Here is a 20,379-nt window from a genome sequence, read left to right on the forward strand (position 1 = left end):
GACCTGGCCTCCCACTTTATAGAGAAAATAGACAATATCCGTCAGGAAATCCACTCCCAATCATCAAGTTCAGTGACCCCATCCCTCCCTGCATTTCCCCTGGTTCACATTCGATCCCATCACAGAAGAAGAAGTCTCCAGGCTCCTCCTCTTCTCGTCCGACTACATGCACTACCGACCCCATTCCCTCACACCTCCTCCAGTCTCTCTCTCCAGTCGTCACAACTCACCTAACTACAATCTTTAATCTCTCCCTCTCCTCTGGCATTTTCCCCTCCTCCTTCAAACACTATCATTACTCCATTACTAAAGAAACCCACCCTCGACCCATCCTGCACAAACAACTACAGACCGGTCTCCAATCTCCCCTTCATCTCTAAACTCTTGGAGCGCCTGATATACTCCCGCCTTACCCGTTACCTCTCCACTCACTCCCTCCTAGCCCCTTCACAGTCCGGTTTCTGCCCCCTACATTCGACAGAAACTGCACTCATCAAAGTGACCAATGACCTTCTGACAGCAAAATGTAACGGTGACCACTCTGCTCATTCTTCTCGACCTTTCTGCAGCTTTCGACACTGTTGACCACCCTCTCCTGCTCTCTAGGCTCCAGTCTCTAGGTATTAAGGATACTGCTCTCTCCTGGTTCTCCTCCTATCTTTTTGACCGCTCCTTCAGTGTTCTGTTCTCTGGCTCCACTTCATCTCCTCTTCCTCTCACTGTCGGGGTACCTCAGGGCTCAGTCCTTGGCCCCCTTCCCTTCTCTTCTCTCTCTACACGGCCCCAATTGGACAGACGATCAGCAGATTTGGCTTTCAGTACCATCTCTATGCTGATGACACACAACTATACACATCATCCCCTGACCTTACCCCCGCTGTACTACAGAACGCCACTGACTGTCTGTCTGCAGTCTCCAACATCATGTCTGCTCTCTATCTGAAACTCAACCTCTCCAAAACTGAACTTCTTCTGCTCCCGCCATCTACTTACCTCCCTAAATCTGACATTTCCCTCTCTGTGGGTGGCACCATAATAACCCCCCCGGCAGCAGGCTCGCTGTCTGAGTGTTATGTTTGACTCCGATCTCTCCTTCACCTCCCATATACAATCTCTTGCCCGCTCGTGCCGCTTACACCTAAAGAACATCTCTAGAATCTGCCCTTTTCTCACCATGGAAACAACAAAAACCTTCATTGTCGCCCTGATCCACTCCCACCTGGACTACTGTAACGCTCTATTAATTGGCCTCCCCCTCACTCGACTTTCCCCTCTCCAGTCCATCCTTAATGCAGCTGCCAGGGTCGTCCATCTGGCTAATCATTACTCGGACGCGTCCGCTCTTTGCCAGTCGTTATACTGGCTGCCCATTCATTATCGGATACAATTCAAAGTACTTGTTCTCACCCACAAAGCTCTCCACAGTCCGGCACCCCCTTACATCTCCTCCCTCATTTCTGTCTATCGGCCTAACCGACCACTGCGCTCTGCAAATGACTTTCGACTAACCTCTGCACTAATCCGTACCTCCCACTCCTGACTCCAAGACTTCTGCCATGCTGCGCCAATCCTCTGGAATGCTCTACCCCAAGATATTAGGACCATCCACAATTTGCATAGTTTTAGGCGCTCGCTCAAAACACATTTGTTCTGAGCGGCCTACCATGTTCACTAATCAGTCATTTTATGTTTGTGTGTGTGTAGCCCATTCACTATCTCCATCTATCCCCCACCCCCTGAAGATGGCTGGACCATCATTGTATATACATCATTGTAAATACACACCTGTACTTTGCATCTCCCTCACCTCATTGTAGATTGTAAGCTCTCACGAGCTGGGTCTTCTCATTTCGCTTTAATTATTGTATTGTTAACGTTGTTACTTATGACTGTTGTGTTTGAAACTGTTAAACTGTAAAGCACTGCGGAATATGTTGGCGCTCTATAAATAAAGATTATTATTATGCCGTATGTCGGCTTATAGGGCGGGTGACCAATGTGCATATGATGGGGTGGAGTGGTCCCAATGACGGAGAGGGGGCGTCTCACCGGGAAGGTGTAAGTGGAGTTTCTCCCTATTACCTCATTGTGGAAGCGATGCTCTCTGTGCTGGGGGGGGCGGCGGCAGCTCTTCTTTGTGCAGCGTAGGGGCTCTGTGCTGGGGGGCGGCGGCGTATCTTTTGCCACCGCATCGCAGCAATGGAGCTGCCGGGGCATCCGGGCTTTGAGGAAATGCCAGCGGAGCCCCAACGCTGTGCAAAGATCCGCCGCCGCCCCCCAGCACAGAGACACCATGCTGCACATAGAGGAGCTGCCGCCACCCTACAGCACAGAGAGCATCGCTGCCACAATGAGGTAATAGGGAGATGCTCCACTTACTCCTTCCCTGTGAGATGCCCCCTCTCTTCATCATCGATACCACTCCCACCCACCATATGCACATTGGTCCGCACCCGCCCTATAAGACGACACCCGGTGTATAAGATGACCCCCGACTTTTAAAAAGATTTTCAGGAGTTAAAAGGTCGTCTTATACGCCGGAAAATGCGGTATTATTATTATTAGTGATGAGCGAATATACTCATTACTCTTTGCCTGATGAAGAGACGTATGTAGTCTCGAAAGCTTGCAATTTGTTACCATCTTTTCAGTTAGCCATTAAAAGGTATCAACCACTGAGGACTCTCAATTCTAAATATTTTTCTATCTACTGGCTAACACGGTACCAAGATATATTTCTTTCCTACTCATTACTCGGAATTTCCCGAGCACGCGCGGGTGTCCTCCGAGTATTTTTTAGTGCTCAGAGATTGTTTTTCTTGCCGCAGCTGAATGATTTACATCTGTTAGCCAGCATAAGTACATGTGGGGGTTGCCTGGTTGCTAGGGAATCCCCACATGTAATCAAGCTGGCTAACAGATGTAATTCATTCAGCTGAGGAGAGGAAAGCTAAATCTCCGAGCACTAAAAAATACTCGGGAAATCTCGAGTAACGAGTATATTTGCTCATCACTAATTATGATTTATTTTAATAATTTCCAAACACACAATTGTTTAAAAGTGAGCAGACTGTTGTGCACACGATGCGGAAAACGCTGCGGATCCGCAGCAGTTTCCCATGAGTTTACATTGCAATGTAAACCTATGGGAAACAAAAAACGCTGTGCACATGCTGCGGAAAAAACTGTGCAGAAACTCAGCGGTTTACATTCCGCAGCATGTCACTTCTTTCTGTGGATTCCGCAGCAGTTTTACAGCTGCTCCTATAGAAAACCGCACTTGTAAAACCGCAGTGAAATCCGCAGAAAAACCACGGTAAATCCGCGATAAATCTGCAGCAAAAACGCAGCGTTTTTGCCCTGCAGATTTCAAATCCGCTGCAGAAAAATCTGCAGTGGACCATTATACTGGGCACATAGCCTTAGGTGTCTTCTGCTCTCATAACGTTTAGAAAACAACTGTAAAGACTCTTAAATGAACCAGTAAAAATGCTACAAAATACACCCATAAAAAGTTAGAAAAAAAACTTCAAAATAACCGCTGGAGGTCAAAAATGTTTAAAAAGCTCTGTGGAAACAACCAAAAAGTTGTTTCAGGGAAAAACGCCTACGTTACTTGAAGGGTCCTGCTGTAGAAAAGCTCAGTAGGCTTGCCCACATAAAAGATGTTGTGTGCACATACCCGAAGTGTTCTACATGGTTCCTCCCCACCCCACAAACAGGCTTGTATATAATCGTGAATGCAGCAGGGCTATTTTCCTAGCCATGAGAACTTGAAATTGGAATTTACGATTCATACGTTTCTTCTAGCATTTGACAAACAGATGCTCCACACTAACTTGTAAGGAATGCAGGCGGGTACTAACTTGAAGACTTTTTTCAAAATGGGTTATTTCACATAGACTTTAAGATCAGTAAAAAGGCAGCAGTATAACACAGCAATACCACAGCCCATGGTCTGGCATAATAAAATGATGATTGTGTCTGAAAAGCGCTATGAAATTAGTTGCGCTATATAGACGAGTAAAATAAAAATTGAGAGTTGTGTGCAACTCATTAAGGTACCTTGATATGGCATCTGACAGATGTAAACTACAGCTTAGTAATTCATAAGTCTAATCATACTTACAAGATGTCATGATATAACATGCATACGCAGCGCCAGGCATTCCAACATCTCGGACCCAACATAGGCCAGCTGGTTTGTGAGACTTAAATGTATCCTCTTCTGTTCCACCCCGCCCGCCTTGTAAACTTGTAACATTGCTGAATAGCTGAAAAAAAAAAAAAGTTAAAAATGGCCGTCTGTTATCCTAAATCAGTCCTACCAGTAAAAAGGAATAAATCGCCACTCAATTGACATGTCAATGAATTACCAAATTAAGCTGGACGTTTCTTCATGTGTGAAATGTTCGGAGCTATCAGTGGCAACCCCTCCAATCTTTATATCTCCTCAATACATTAATTAAGATCAGAGGAGGTTGGAGCGTAGATTGCCACTGAAACTCCAGACACTTCACTGAAGTCTGAATGCCCAGTGGACACTTCATGATTCAGTGTGTAAGTGAATAAAAGATTACACTTGGGATTATCATAGCATACATGGGGAGGCTTGAACTTCTTTCCATAGCACCTATTTAGCAATGTTTCATGGGTGCACAGACTGACATCTGGATCACTTTCGTTCAAATGAATAGGGCATAGGATGAGTATGAAGGGTGAATGTCATCTTGAAGGTGACTGTTTCAAGTCACAGAAGCTTATGTGCAAAAAAGCAAATCTTGGCATATGGCAAGCAGTGATGCTTTTCCTGGCCAGGGTGTGTTTTAAGTCGAATTGAACCTAATGTAGTATCCAGATCCTTCATATCTGATTAAAACCTCTTTATAATGTAGCCCCTGATGATTATAAATAGCTCTAATAAAGGCGCGGAAGGATGCTGCCCTTAAAAGACCCCAGGCTTTGCCTGTGAGTTCAGGATTAGACCAGGCTGAAGCTCAGCATGTGCACAGTGCCAAAATTGTATTCAAGGTCACTGCATGTCTGAATGAAGGCAGCTAATCTGTTTTATTGGGAGTGCAAAGGTACTTGTTTTCAGTGCATGTCATTATGCATGAGCAGATGTGAGCACTGCACTTTGTGGGTCATTATTTTTGGCTCCGTCAAGTAGCAAGAGAAGTGAATGAGCCTGATCTAGTGTTACAATGCTATCACGCCCACACTGTCTTCTGTCTGTATAACAAGCATTCTACATGATCAGTAGATGGGATGTAGTATTTAATTTCTTGTGCTATGATGCCCTTACCCTTTCTTTTAGATGGTGCACTAAGGAGGAAGAGACGTACTTCATTATATGTTTAAAGGATCAATGACTATCAGTGAGTATTAGTCTAATGCATTGTTGGCATTGAAGGAGCAAAGGGCGATATATTGACAATAACAATATTCGCTTCTGAAGAATAAACTGCATTAGTCTGTACAGGCTCACTACACCATAAAGCTACAGTTTTCACTGACTGACACACAGTCATTAGGTTTATTTTGTAATCACTTACTAAAATCTTTTTTTATCATCTTCTATATACTTTTCCTTACTGCCTGATATACTGATTATTAAGAGAAAACTGTGTGTAGACCTAAAATGATAAATTATCCTAATGCATGTCATTTTTGAGGTGTTTTGCAGAGATGAGGAGGGTCTGCCCTGATATAAAAAAAAAAAAAATTGCATAGAGAGGTGTTTTTCTCCACATGGACAACTGATTTCTACCAATCAGTAGAGATTCAGTGTTGTTGTTTACATTTGTCATCCCATCCACTTCTTGCAGGAGAACACTTCCTTCCTCAGCAGATGGCAGCCTCAGGGCCATGCACCTGCCATGACAAGCAAGGCACACTAGTAATCTACCCCAGCGCTGCTGTTGACAATAGGCTAATGATTGCATGCCATCTGCCTCCCAGGCCTACTACAAAATAGAGGAAGAGATTTCTTCTTTCCACAGACAATAATGACAATGCAAGTGAGATTAGAGGACAGTGCAAGGCTTGTTTTGAAGGAGCTTAGTCCGAGCTCAGAACGGAGCACTATCGCTTTCATTCAGCAATGACGGAGCTCTGGGAATTTTCTATGGCAATGTGAAATATTGTTCACGTTCTTGTGATGTTAGACATATGTGATATTTCAAGTCTTCCACAGTAGACAATGTATTAGGATCCTTTCTGATCAAAATTAGGAATGTTGAAAGAGAACTATCCACCCCAACCCCCTTTCATCCTGGTTGTTGTGCAGACTTTAAAGCTGGTCAAAGTGCAGTTGAAGAATATCTGTAGTAAAGTGCTTGCAGACTGGAATGTGTAATCTTGTGGAGCAGGTTCAAAGGGTTGAGAAAAACAAGTTGGAATTCATCGTTTCACCAGGTCAAGATTGCACGCTCTCTGCGGAGTAAACACGTTGGTGCTTTCTGTTATAGAAAGTATATCCCAAACACACATGCGTTTTTTTTATTATTGACAGATATAAAAGAAGTCTATGCGTGTAGATTACTTTTAAGCTAGAAGCATTGAGGGGAAAATTATGATAACGTACTAAATTTGCAATCCTATTTCTGTTTATCTTTTCTAATGGCACCGTTGCTTGAAGCTCTCTAAAAATAATTGAAGACTTGAGCTAATCTCTTTTGTAAGGTTGTAGTTTAGGCTAGGTAGCACTTTGGGTTCCTTGAAATAGGGCAAGATGTTCTTGCTAAATATAAAAAAAAAAAGTGTTCAAACATCACCCAGAGTTCATACAGTATTAAGCAGGATTATATGACGCATGGATTAGGCATTGTTGAGCAGCTTGGTTTAATGGAAAGGGTCAGAGATGGTGGCATTAGTGTAATGCTGAACTGGCTGATACCAGTATCTACAGGGAAAGTTCACTGGAACTTATTAGACGCAAGTAAGGCACATGTCTGACGTCCTAAAGTCACAGAACACTGCATATGATATATTAGTAGACATTGTATTGAAATGTATGGATCATAAATCCTCAACCTAGTAGCCAGGAGTCTGAGTGACACGTAACACTGAGGTTACTACAGGATAAGTTTCACATCCCTTTCTGCACATATTTGCTGAGCAAACTCCAAGCTGCCGTTTGAACTTCTCATGAGCCATGTTCTGTGTGTGCCAAAAGCAGACAAGGAACCATATACTATAATAGCAGCTTCATTCATTCATTCTTACAGCATTATTAGAGGTCATACAGTTTTGTACAGAACCAGTTTATTACTAGTCAGATTTATGTCACTGAATGAGGACCTTCAATACTCCAGGAGTACATTAATTAATAAAATAACACTAACTTCAGTGGACTATCTAGATAATATATATAACCTTTATTAACAATATTAAAATGACATATATTCCATTCCACCATGATGTGTGCATGTCTTTCCAATATCTATACCTGACACTCAAAAGCGCACTATTGCCTATTGGATATTAATACAAGGCATTGTATAATAATATATAGTTCAAGGATGGAGATTGGTGACTAAATTATGCTATCACTAATACCCAATGATGGACCTAAGTGACTAATTGTTATACTGTTCCTAATAGCCTCTAAAAGAAATTCCCCATCTCGGCAACATCTACTACTAGTGCTAGCAGCAAAGGTTACTTCAAAGACTCCACACATTAATGATTTGCAACTATTGTTTGAGAGTTTGTTCTATTAGTTCAAAACTCACAATGTTGCAATCTCAAAGTGCAGGCAGCATGTAGGAAGGATAAGATGCTATCTATACTTCCCTCAACCACCAAAGATACCTTTTTAAGCCTCAGCAATTCATAAATTGCTTTTACTCATAACTCATGATTCTGGGGTAATTCAGAGCATTGTTACACTAATACATACGGTAAATAATGACTCACTAGCCTCAATCCGATGTCCACTATGATTTATAATAGGATAGGAGAATAACATGAAGGCCTATATAGCCAATAATATCACTGAAAGCTGTCCTACTAATAGGTTTAGCATCAGCTAACACTCCTGTCCTCTCTATTCTGGGACGTTTTAGATTATCTGGCCAAAACTCACCACCAGAGATAACTGTATGCATCCTCACCTCACAAAATGATTTCATTTCCAATGGTCGAACATAGCTGAAAATGATTGTCTCCTTTGGAAATATATTTAACTGGTAGCTGGTCACTAGTTGTCCTGCTGCGGGTACTCCCCATCTGTGGGGAATATGCAGTATGTGTTTAAATTTCCTGCAGCATCGCCAAAGGAAAATTAAGTGCTACACAGTTAAAGGTACCGTCACACTAAACTACTTACCAACGATCACGACCAGCGATCGTGATCGTTGGTAAGTCGTTGTGTGGTCGCTGGGGAGCTGTCACACAGACAGCTCTCTCCAGCGACCAACGATCAGGGGAAAGACTTCGGCATCGTTGAAACTGTCTTCAACGATGCCGAAGTCCCCCTGCAGCACCCGGGTAATCAGGGTAAACATCGGGTTACTAAGTGCAGGGCCGCGCTTAGTAACCCAATATTTACCCTGGTTACCATTATAAAAGTAAAAAAAAAACACATACTCACCTTCTGAAGTCTGTCACGTCCCCCGGCGTCCACGCGCTGCTGCAGAGAGCTTCCCTGCACTGAATGTGTCAGCGGCGCCGGCAGTAACAGCGGTGACGTCACCGCTGTGCTCTGCTTTACGGCTGGCGCTGACACAGTGCAGGGAAAGCTCTCTGCAGCAGCGCGTGGACGCCGGGGGACATGACAGACTTCAGAAGGTGAGTATGTACTGTTTTTTTTTTTTTTACTTTTACAATGGTAACCAGGGTAAATATCGGGTTACTAAGCGCGGCCCTGCACTTAGTAACCCAATGTTTACCCTGGTTACAAGTGAACACATCGCTGGATCGGTGTCACACACACCGATCCAGCGATGACAGCGGGTGATCAGCGTCGAAATAAAGTTCTGGACTTCTAGCTCCGACCAGCGATATCACAGCAGGATCCAGAACGCTGCTGCGTGTCAAACACAACGATATCGCTATCCAGGACGCTGCAACGTCACGGATCGTTGTCGTTCTCGTTGTAAAGTTGCTCAGTGTGAAGGTACCTTTACATAGAATCTATTCTGCTTTTTTAATTCACTGATGGGCACTCTTACCTTTATAGCACTTGGGTCCTGGGGTTGAATCTGACCAAGGACAACATCCCCATGGAGTTTGTGTATTTTTTTGGATACTCGCAGGTCTCTCCCACACAGAAAAAAAAGGTGTCCATCAATGTTTTGTGTGTGTTGAATATGTTCTTTTATAGCTATTCTCTAATTATTGGATAACTCGACTGACTCTTGTCTATTAAACCTCACTACCCTATTTGTCAAACCCTTTAACGTTGCTGGAAATAGAGCCATTTTCAACATTGACAAACAGCATCCTTGTCCCAGTATCCTCTGCTAATACTTGCATCAGTAAATCTTGGTTTGTAAAATAGACATGTATTTTGCTTCAGGTTGACATATACATAAACACGGATCCAAGAACCAAACAAGTCTAAATGTTTTCATTTGAATGGAAAGCGATTAGCATTTTTCCCTGCTCATATGAAAAATAGATGTTTTGCTGGCTTCTGGTGATGTGTGTCTTCATTGAAAGCCCTGGGGCTGACACAAAGCTAGACTGTCAAACCAAGATTGTGTTTGCATGGTAATATAACCAGAGGCTAATTGCTAAACCCTCAAAGATGGGCTGGGATAGTGCAGCAGCCCAGGACAACCTTCCTTTCATCCTGGAGTGTATTATTAAAATAAATGTTTTCTTATCGGTACTGGCCATTTTGTTTTAACTAGAATATTCCAAGCTTTGGATTCCTGTGCAAAAGTTATCTGTTGGGCAAATCTCATTGGACATTTGTTAGGTGCATGTCAGCTCTCATGAAGGTTTTGAGATTTCTTTTGACATCATAAACATGAATAACGCAGAATACTTTGCTAGCAATCTATTTCAGTCTTCATTTTTGCAAAAGTATACTTACCTGAAACTATGCAGGGCATTTAGTAAGTTCTCTTTTAAGTTTTTTTTTTTTTGTTTTGTGTTTTTTTGTCTCTTCGTTAAAATTGACTTTCTAAAGACGTAATAAGGCGATGTTTGCCTGGCAGCCTAATTTTCCATCAGCGTAGGCAGTTTAACCATGGCTTGCCTTTGTTTGAGGGAATCTCCTTATGTACACTACCTGAAGGTGATAGTCATCTAGTGTTCCAAGTGCAGGGCTGATGATGAGGTTCCATGTTTTTCCCACGTCATCGGAGATGGATGTGATGCAAATATTAATGTGCTGTTGACTCAGGACATGATAAATCAACATCTCATTCGTGGTCATACCAAGTGATATTATAGCACCTAGTTCTAGTGTATCGCTGAGCAAACATTGAGCAACTCCTTTGGCAAACTTTATCTGTCAGTGCAGAATTAAGACAGGAAGCAGTAGTTTCCCTATTTTCCTTTTAGTGTGACAGATGGACACCAATAAAGGCAATACACATTCAGACCTGTGGCAGTTCACAAGAACACAGGGAACTACCTTAACCCTTTCGGCTTCTCCTTAATAGCCAGAAAGATAAGGATATGACAGGCAAATGTGAACGTTATTATTTGCAGTTGTTTATTTTGCAGTTTTACTCAGATTAGTCACCTCTACTCCTTATTCAGAGTATTTTAGACTGCCCAGGTCTTACGCATATTTTACGTAGTTAATGTTCTAGTTATATTTTTTAGACCCTGTGCTACGGTGTCAGGTTTGGTATACTCTTCCAATATTGTTCGTGTATCACAGGCGGCACAGCGAGTGTGATTTCTTAGTGGGTTAGCAATGAACAGTGGAGCTTCAGGTGAGGCATGCTACCACTTTGCGTGCTGTAACCTGATCACAGGTGAATAATTCAAAAACACTTCTGGAAAGTACTTTCGGGAAGCAAATATTTTCAGCAGTTCTAGTCAAGTGTAATTTACATGCTTACTTGACTTCAGAATAAACCAGTGTAACATGTTCCTTTTGAGTTTTCACTTCAGAGGAGGTTTTAGAAGGGAAACTGTATTTCCCTTAATGGATTATCTCTTGGCGTACATGGCTTAACACTTTTTTATATTTTGTTGCTGATGGTTTTAGAATTTGGAGATCACATTTTTTATCCATGGCTGTGGAGTCGGTAAGCCAAACCCCTGACTCCTCACTTTCCCTGACTCCCGACTCCACAGCCCTGCCTCACCACTGAGCATGTACATAAAGTGCAGCACAGATTCATCTCACCTAAAAGCTGAGATCTTAGATCAGGAACAGAAGAGACACTTATAGGACATTTCATAACTTTCCCAAATTCTTATAGAAACATTTAGAGCACATATTGCACTGAACTACTGTACCCAATTTATTATACCAACTCTTGACTTCACCAAAATGAACACCGACTACACAACTCTGACTCCACAGCCATGCTTTTAGGTGTACATTTGGAATTTGTACCTACTGCAGAGTAGTGCATCATTCAGATTCATAGAGCCTTATTGGTTTTCATTGTGTAGCGGGGGATCCTACATCCTGAAACTGGTGCAGAACTATATGATTAAATGGGTTTTCCATGTTTTCTGTCCCCAAATGCTCCTTTACCTCTAACAACATATATAGAGCTAGTTCTTGTCTTACATAAGTTTTGCCCTGGCTCTCATCCACTGTTCCTGACTGTTTGGTGGATGTAGTGGTGACATGGCTATGGCATGCATTGCCCCTGCAGTCAATCAGCTCAATGGCTCTGCAGAGGTAGACACTGTCAAAGTGGTGATATGTGCTATAGTTGTGCTCCAGCCTGCGAACAGAAACCAGAACTGTGGTTTTTGGAGGACCCGGGAGAGTATCTGCTGTGTTTGTTGTTTTGGAGGAATAGAAGTTGGGGAATAAAACTTAATAGTAAAAAACATTTTAGTCAATAAAATGAAGATGTTTCCAATTGTGTGTTCTGGAAGAAAAAAATCTTACCTTGTTTCTAGACCATTTTTATGATATGCACAGTGTTAAAGTGTTTGATCATTTTACTTAATAAATATACTTTTTTTATGTGTGGAGAGAATAAAATAACCTATGACAATGTAACTAATTGTTCCTGCCATTTATATATTTCAGAATGAAAGCGCTGGCTCCAAACCTCACCACGCTACAGAAGAGATCTGCGGGCTTACATTGTGACCAAATGCTGCTAACGTCTCACTCTTTCCGCTCCTGCGGTTTGGAAAGTTTCCACTCAGGTACACAAGTGGTGGACATCCTTCAGAGAGCTACCACGACACAGACCTGGTTCAATGTACCCGAATGGCATTATTTTTCTTCTGTCATATTAACACGGACGATATGAAAAACCAACCATGTACTTTCAAGTCCATATTGAATGACGAGGCCTTCATATGACTTCCTTATTTATTCTTCAGTACATTGGGAAATGGCAGTAACATTGGACTTATTTTAAATGAAGACTACCAGTTGCCCTACCTCAGACAAATAAAAATGATAAATTAAGAGTTTTTTTTAATTATTTTGGTTGTGCAATGAAAATTCTGAAGAAATTGTTCCTCATTATCATGTGATAAATTTTACACTATTGCTTGATGGATCAAAACTATTGGCTGCACGGGTTACTTGGAAAATGGACACGCCATGGCAGCAAGTGACTAGGGAACAATAACAGTGCTTTGGTGCACACGTGCAGTTCACGTTTCCACAAATGGACCAAAAATGCTACTAATGGACATATTTGACTGTTACGCTAACAGCTGCATGCACTACACAGTTCCTTAGTAGTTCACTTTCGTTAGTCTGATCTAGCACATTACTGTATGTACAATAAGCGCAGCCAATGGTGGGGAAAAAGTGTTTTTTTTTGTTTTTTTTTATCAACAGTGATCATTTGGGTATACATTTTTAGCAACAAGTGATTTAGTGCGGTCACACCTACTTATCATGACCTAATACCTTCCTCACATTTTGGTACTTTTCAGTGTAAGCTACATTGATTTTAATATTGATTGTAAGAATCCATACACCTAGCTGCATTGCTCTTAACCAAAAACTTCCCTTTTTTCATGGAGTATTTACCCTAAGTGATGCACTGTTGCAACACTGAAATGATCAGCCTGGTTCTTCCCTTTTTGAACAAAGCACTGCAGTAAAATCTTCTGGATGCCACCTCGAGTCCACGTGTTACTCCGAAAGTGGCACGTGCACTTTTTGTTGCTTTCATTATAGAGAATGCAGTATTTGTGTTATATTACATGAATAGCAAAGCTCTGCATTCTCATAGCTTATTTTTAGATGGAAATTATAAGACTGTTCCTTACTTAAAGGGGACATTGTTTTTTGAAAGACGTGACTTTTTTTTTTTTTTTTAAATCCCCTTTTTCTTTCCACATGGGCATATCTGTAACGTCACAATTTTGTTAAATATCTGTGAAATAAAGGCTGATGGTGGCGGTCAACAATTAAAGGACAAAGATAATATTTCCTGGCTTTGCATAGTGAATTTTGCATATGAATTGATTACTTAGAAAAGTTTCTCGTCTTCCTACTTGCTCAACAAAAGTCTTACTAACAAGGATTGTATTGCCAGACAAAAATGAATGTAAATTCATATCTTTTTCTATTGCTCCTTTTTAGAGTTTGATTCTTGTTGGAAGAGGAAGGTAGTGCTTCATAAAACAGCATACAAGCTATTGGCCTGTTTCTGTATAGTGTAGTTTTCTATATAAATATGATGTAAAACTTTCTAAACTTTGTAAACTATTTTGACCTAGGCTTGAAATGAAATAGAATCTAATATTTGCTACGTACGAACCACAACAGCACTGATCGTTGTTATCTGCTGACGTCAACGTTTGATTTATACTGAGAATATGTGTTTAAAATGTCTTTAAGATTGATTTACTAGAGTAGTTGGGCAAAAAAAGGCTTACATCAAGCTCAACTCTGTAAATTTCACATAAAGCATATGCAATATATAAATATCTGACGTTTAGTTTACAGAATGCAACCAAAATGTACAGGTTTTGCAGAAACATCTTAATGTATAGTTCAAACTTTGTACATTCTTGCCCAGTCTCCCTTAAATTTTAAGATATTTTGCTATCGTAAACTTAAAGGTTATCAAACAGTATTTTATTCTTTCTCTACTGGGTACATATTGTTTCTGAATATCAAGATGTTAAATATATTTCAATCGTGGTATGACAAGAGACGTTACTTATCTTGCAGTGTCTTCCGATGTACAGTGGGAATAAATATATGTATTCCTATATTTAATGATAAATGATATGATGCTGCTGGAGACAACAAACATAGGGTAGTACATTGTATATAGTCTTTATTGATCTTGGATGCTGTCTTAATAGCCATATGCAATAAATACATTATTTATGATAGGATTTTGAGTGTGCTTTCTGTGGATTTGTAACTTCAAAAATGATATTATTCTAATTTATTCTTACATTTTTCATTATGACATAATTGGGATAATGGTGTGCACCGCTACAGTTAATGTTTGCTATAATTTATTATATTCATTATTTAATCTAAATGACAGATGGTACTATGTCAGTTCTCTGTAGTCCATATTATATTTTTATTTGGCTTATGCCATTTGCTGTTATTGCTGACTTTTTTTTTTCTTTTTTCCCCTTGCCATCTTTTATAACAATAAAGATATGGGTGATTTTTTTTTTTAAAGAAAACTGTCCTCATCTGTTCTCTATTTATACTTTTTTTTTTTTTTTTTTAATTAGAGGTATAAAATGTCATTTCTGAATTCTCATAAAATCTTTCATACTGAAGAGTGTCCAACGTTGTGGCGCACATCTTGCACTCATGATTTCAACCAGACTGTCTACGAAGTAACTAATGTGTGCAGAAGAAATATCCAAGACTCTTCTTTTTCTTTCTCACAGTTTTATACAACAACTGTACTCTTTCTGCTAGGATGTACAATTTGATAGGATCATATTTTCTAACACGGGGTCAACGTGACATATTTTAGGGGTCTCTGACAGGGCTGTGGAGTCTGAGCCGGTGTCCATTTTGGTGGAGTCTGTATAAAATGGTCCGACTCTAACTTCTAAAATATATAATACAGTAGTTCAATGCAGGATGTGCTGTAAATGTTTTCATAAGAATGTGAGAAAGTTATGAAATGTCCTAGAAATGTCTGTTCTGTTCCTGATCTAAGGATCTCGGCTTTTAGTTTAGATGAACTTTAGATAAAGTGCTTCACTTTATGTACATTCTCAGTAGTGAGGCATTGCTGTGCTGTGCAGTTAGGGAAATTGAGGATTTGGAGGTTTGGCTTACCAACTCCACAGCCCTGGTCTCCGATTTTTAACCTGGCTTAATTCTGTGTTTACGGACTTCCATTACCGAAACAAGATCTCAGTTAACCCTAACATAATTTTTATATTCGGATTCTTTTGTTTACTCTTCAGGGTGATAGACCAGTTTAGCTTGTGATAATGATTGCAAAGCTTTCCTCCTCTGCAATTGCCGATGTACAGTAGTGTTCAAAATAGCGGTATGTTCAATAACATGAGTTAATCACAAAATCTTTATACTAGTGTTTATTTCCATGCATTGGGAACATTGCACACTGTTTTTGAATTCAAAACATGAAGAGAAAAGAGAAATGTATTGTCATGCTGCTGCAATGCAGGTAGGTGCAGGCTTCACTAGATGGCAGTAGAGAGGAAGCAGGTCTGCACCTAACAGAGCTGACCTGCAGTGCAGCAGTGAGGCTACCACAGGTGGCAGCAGAATAGTCAAACAAGCCGGTTCTATGTAGTCAGTAGCGCAGTACCAAAGGAAAAGGCAAAACACAGTCAGAGACAAGCCAAGAAGTCAGTAAAAGTAAGGAGCAGATAAGCCAAAGACAGAAGACAAAAACAGGTCAGGATACAAGCCTAGTCAAAACCAGGGGGTGGGGTCTGCACACTAAAGGGAAACACTGATTCAAGATGGGAACAGGGGAAAACACGGGTTCAGGCAGCTAAAGCAGCAGGACAAATCAGGATATACCAGAGTCGACTACACACACCGTAGGCAGAACTATAACTGACATGGTCTGCAGGGCACAGCGTGGATAAATAACAAACCTGAGACCAGACTGAGGCTGAAATTGTTAGCCCCTAGCATGACCAGACCGGAAAAAGGGGAAGACAGGACTCAAAACCTGGTCTGGATCATGACGTATATACATTTTAACTACTTTAAAGTGACAAGCGACAGTACCCCGAAACACTTCAAATTTGAGGTTTTGGCTTTTATAATAAATCATGTGACAAGGCTCATTAAAAGGTCAACATTGACTTTTAGGATTGCTACTTCCAATAGAGGGCACTAGAATTCTAGTCCTCTTCCTCTCTGAAGAGACAAATTGCAAACTACTTTAGAGAAAATATCCAAAGATGAACATTGGGCTGTTCTTAAAAAAAAAAAACACATTGTCTTCATTTGTCTTTACAAATTCAAAATGTTTTTTTATTGGTTTTTGTGGATTTAGCATTCTTGTGAATCGCTAACCTAATATTTAGTTGGATACACAGTCTTTTAGAACTGCTTCATATCTATGTTGCATAGAGTCAACCAACTTCTGGAACCTGTCAACTGTTATTCCAGCCCAGGATGGCTTAGACTACATCCCAAATTTTTTTGGCATTTGTTGGCTTTGCCTCAAAACCGGCAATTTTAATGTCACCCCACAAGTGTTCTATCAAAAAGAACAAATTTACTTTCATCAGTCCACAAAATGTTTCTCCATTTCTTTTTAGGCCAGTTGGTGTGTTCTTTGACACATTGTATCTGCTTTAGTACATATCTTTTTTTTTAACAGTGGGACTTTGCGGGGACTTCTTGGTAAGAGATTAGCTTCACACAAGCATCTTCTAAGCCCGGAGTCACACCAACGTATGGCATCCGATGCTGCCATTGTTGGCTTATATCGTACTGCACTCGGATGATATCTGAGTGCTGTGCGTTGTCACTTGCACCCATAGACTTTATATTTGTGCGAGTGAGCGGAGTCTTGCTGCTAATCATAGATTTGGCATGAGAAAATAATTGCAGATCTGAGCTGCTCCATAGAGTAACACTGGGGTGAGTGCTATGCGATATCTTATCACATAGCACTCGACCGTGTTGTACGGTAGTGTGACTCCAACCTAACTGTCACAAAACTCACAGGTAACTTGAGACTTTTCCATCATCCTGGAGCTGATCATTGGCTGGGCCTTTGCCATTCTGGCTATTCTGCCATCCATTCCAATGGTAGTCTTCCATTTTCTTCTACGCCTCTCTGGTTTGGCTTTCCATTTTAACCCCTTTCTGACATCTGACGTACTATCCCGTCGAGGTGGGGTGGGCCCGTATGACCACCGACGGGATAGTACGTCATACGCGATCGGCCGCGCTCACGGGGGGAGCGCGGCCGATCGCGGCCGGGTGTCAGCTGCATATCGCAGCTGACATCCGACACTATGTGCCAGGAGCGGTCACGGACCGCCCCCGGCACATTAACCCCCGGCACACCGCGATCAAACATGATCGCGGTGTACCGGCGGTATGGTGAAGCATCGTGCAGGGAGGGGGCTCCCTGCAGGCTTCCCTGAGACCCCCGGAGCAACGCGACGTGATCGCGTTGCTCCGAGGGTCTCCTACCTCCCTCCTCGCCGCAGGTCCCGGATCCAAGATGGCCGCGGCATCCGGGTCCTGCAGGGAGGGAGGTGGCTTACCGAGTGCCTGCTCAGAGCAGACACTTGGTAAGCCTGCAGCCCTGCACAGCAGATCGTCGATCTGACAGAGTGCTGTGCACACTGTCAGATCAATGATCTGTAATGTCCCCCCCTGGGACAAAGTAAAAAAGTAAAAAAAAATTCCCCACATGTGTGTAAAAAATAAAAATAAAAAAAATATCCTAAATAAAGAAAAAAAAATATATATTATTCCCATAAATACATTTCTTTAGCTAAATAAAATAAATAAAACAATAAAAGTACACATATTTAGTATCGCCGCGTCCGTAACGACCGAACCTATAAAACTGCCCCACTAGTTAACCCCTTCAGTAAACACCGTAAGAAAAAAAAAAAAAACGAGGCAAAAAACCGCTTTATTATCATACCGCCGAACAAAAAGTGGAATAACACGCGATCAAAAAGACTGACATAAATAACCATGGTACCGCTGAAAACGTCATCTTGTCCCGCAAAAAACGAGCCGCCATACAGCATCATCAGCAAAAAAATAAAAAAGTTATACTCCTAAGAATAAAGCGATACCAAAATAATTATTTTTTCTATAAAATAGTTTTTATCGTATAAAAGCGCCAAAACATAAAAAAAATGATATAAATGACATATCGCTGTAATCGTACTGACCCGTCGAATAAAACTGCTTTATCAGTTTTACCAAACGCGGAACGGTATAAACGCCTCCCCCAAAAGAATTTCATGAATAGCTGGTTTTTGATCACTCTGCCTCACAAAAATCGGAATAAAAAGCGATCAAAAAATGCCACGTGTCCGAAAATGTTACCAATAAAAACGTCAACTCGTCCCGCAAAAAACAAGATCTCACATGACTCTGTGGACTCAAATATGGAAAAATTACAGCTCTCAAAATGTGGTAACGCAAAAAATATTTTTTGCAATGAAAAGCATCTTTCAGTGTGTGACGGCTGCCAATCATAAAAATCCGCTAAAAAACCCGCTATAAAAGTAAATCAAACCCCCCTTCATCACCCCCTTAGTTTGGGAAAAATAAAAAAATAAAAAAATGTATTTATTTCCATTTTCCCATTAGGGTTAGGGTTAGGGCTAGAGTTAGGACTAGAGTTAGGGTTAGGGTTAGGGCAAGGGTTAGGACTAGGGTTAGGGCTAGGGTTAGGGTTGGGGTTAGGGCTAGGGTTGGGGCTAGGGTTAGGGCTAGGGTTAGAGTTGGGGCTAGGGTTAGGGCTAGGGTTAGGGCTAGTGTTACGGCTAGTGTTAGGGCTAGTGATAGGGCTAGGGTTATTGCTAGGGTTAGGGCTAGGGTTAGGATTGGGGCTAGGGTTGGGGCTACAGTTAGGGTTGGGGCTAAAGATAGGGTTAGGGTTTGGATTACATTTACGGTTGGGAATAGGGTTGGGTGTGTCTGGGTTAGAGGAGTGGTTAGGGTTACTGTTGTGATTAGGGTAAGGGGTGTGTTTGGATTAGGGTTTCAGTTATAATTGGGGGGTTTCCACTGTTTAGGCACATCAGGGGCTCTCCAAACCGGACATGGCATCCGATCTGAATTCCAGCCAATTCTGCGTTGAAAAAGGAAAACAGTGCTCCTTCCCTTCAGAGCTCTCCCGTGTGCCCAAACAGGGGTTTACCCCAACATATGGGGTATCAGCGTACTCAGGACAAATTGGACATCATCTTTTGGGGTCCAATTTCTCCTGCTACCCTTGGAAAAATACAAAACTGGGGGCCAAAAAATAAGTTTTGTGGAAAAAAAAAGATTTTTTATTTTCACGGCTCTGCGTTGTAAACTGTAGTGAAACACTTGGGGGTTCAAAGTTCTCACAACACATCTAGATAAGTTCCTTGGGGGGTCTAGTTTCCGATATGGGGTCACTTGTGGGGGGTTTGTACTGTTTGGGTACATCAGGGGCTCTGCAAATGCAACGTGACGCCTGCAGACCAATCCATTTAAGTCTGCATTCCAAATGGCGCTCCTTCCCTTCCGAGCTCTGTCATGCGCCCAAACAGTGGTTCCCCCCCACATATGGGGTATCAGCGTACTCAGGACAAATTGGACAACAACTTTTGGGGTCCAATTTATCCTGATACCCTTGTGAAAATACAAAACTGGGGGCTAAAAAATCATTTTTGTGAAAAAAAAAAAAGAATTTTTATTTTCACGGCTCTGCGTTATAAACTGTAGTGAAACACTTGGGGGTTCAAAGTTCTCACAACACATCTAGATAAGTTCCTTGGGGGGTCTAGTTTCCAATATGGGGTCACTTGTGGGGGGTTTGTACTGTTTGGGTACATCAGGGGCTCTGCAAATGCAACGTGACGCCTGCAGACCAATCCATTTAAGTCTGCATTCCCAATGGTGCTCCTTCCCTTCCGAGCTCTGTCATGCGCCCAAACAGTGGTTCCCCCCCACATATGGGGTATCAGCGTACTCAGGACAAATTGGACAAGAAAGTTTGGGGTCCAATTTATCCTGATACCCTTGTGAAAATACAAAACTGGGGGCTAAAAAATCATTTTTGTGAAAAAAAAAAGAATTTTTATTTTCACGGCTCTGCGTTATAAACT

General features: G+C 41.5%; 1 protein-coding gene across 2 annotated transcripts in view; it reads left to right on the top strand.

The window, feature by feature from the left end:
• The window catches only part of IRS2 (insulin receptor substrate 2), a 35,788-nt gene extending 21,316 nt beyond the window's left edge, over window positions 1–14,472 (top strand). For both annotated transcript variants that reach the window (XM_077297016.1, XM_077297017.1), the window contains exon 3: window positions 12,185–14,472. In XM_077297016.1, coding sequence (XP_077153131.1) covers window positions 12,185–12,189 — 5 coding nt within the window. In that variant the 3' untranslated portion in view covers window positions 12,190–14,472. The remainder of the gene's footprint in view (window positions 1–12,184) is intronic.
• Window positions 14,473–20,379: the final 5,907 nt, after the last annotated feature.

The sequence above is a fragment of the Ranitomeya variabilis genome, chromosome 3 (assembly GCF_051348905.1).
Source record: "Ranitomeya variabilis isolate aRanVar5 chromosome 3, aRanVar5.hap1, whole genome shotgun sequence".
Classification (NCBI taxonomy): domain Eukaryota; kingdom Metazoa; phylum Chordata; class Amphibia; order Anura; family Dendrobatidae; genus Ranitomeya; species Ranitomeya variabilis.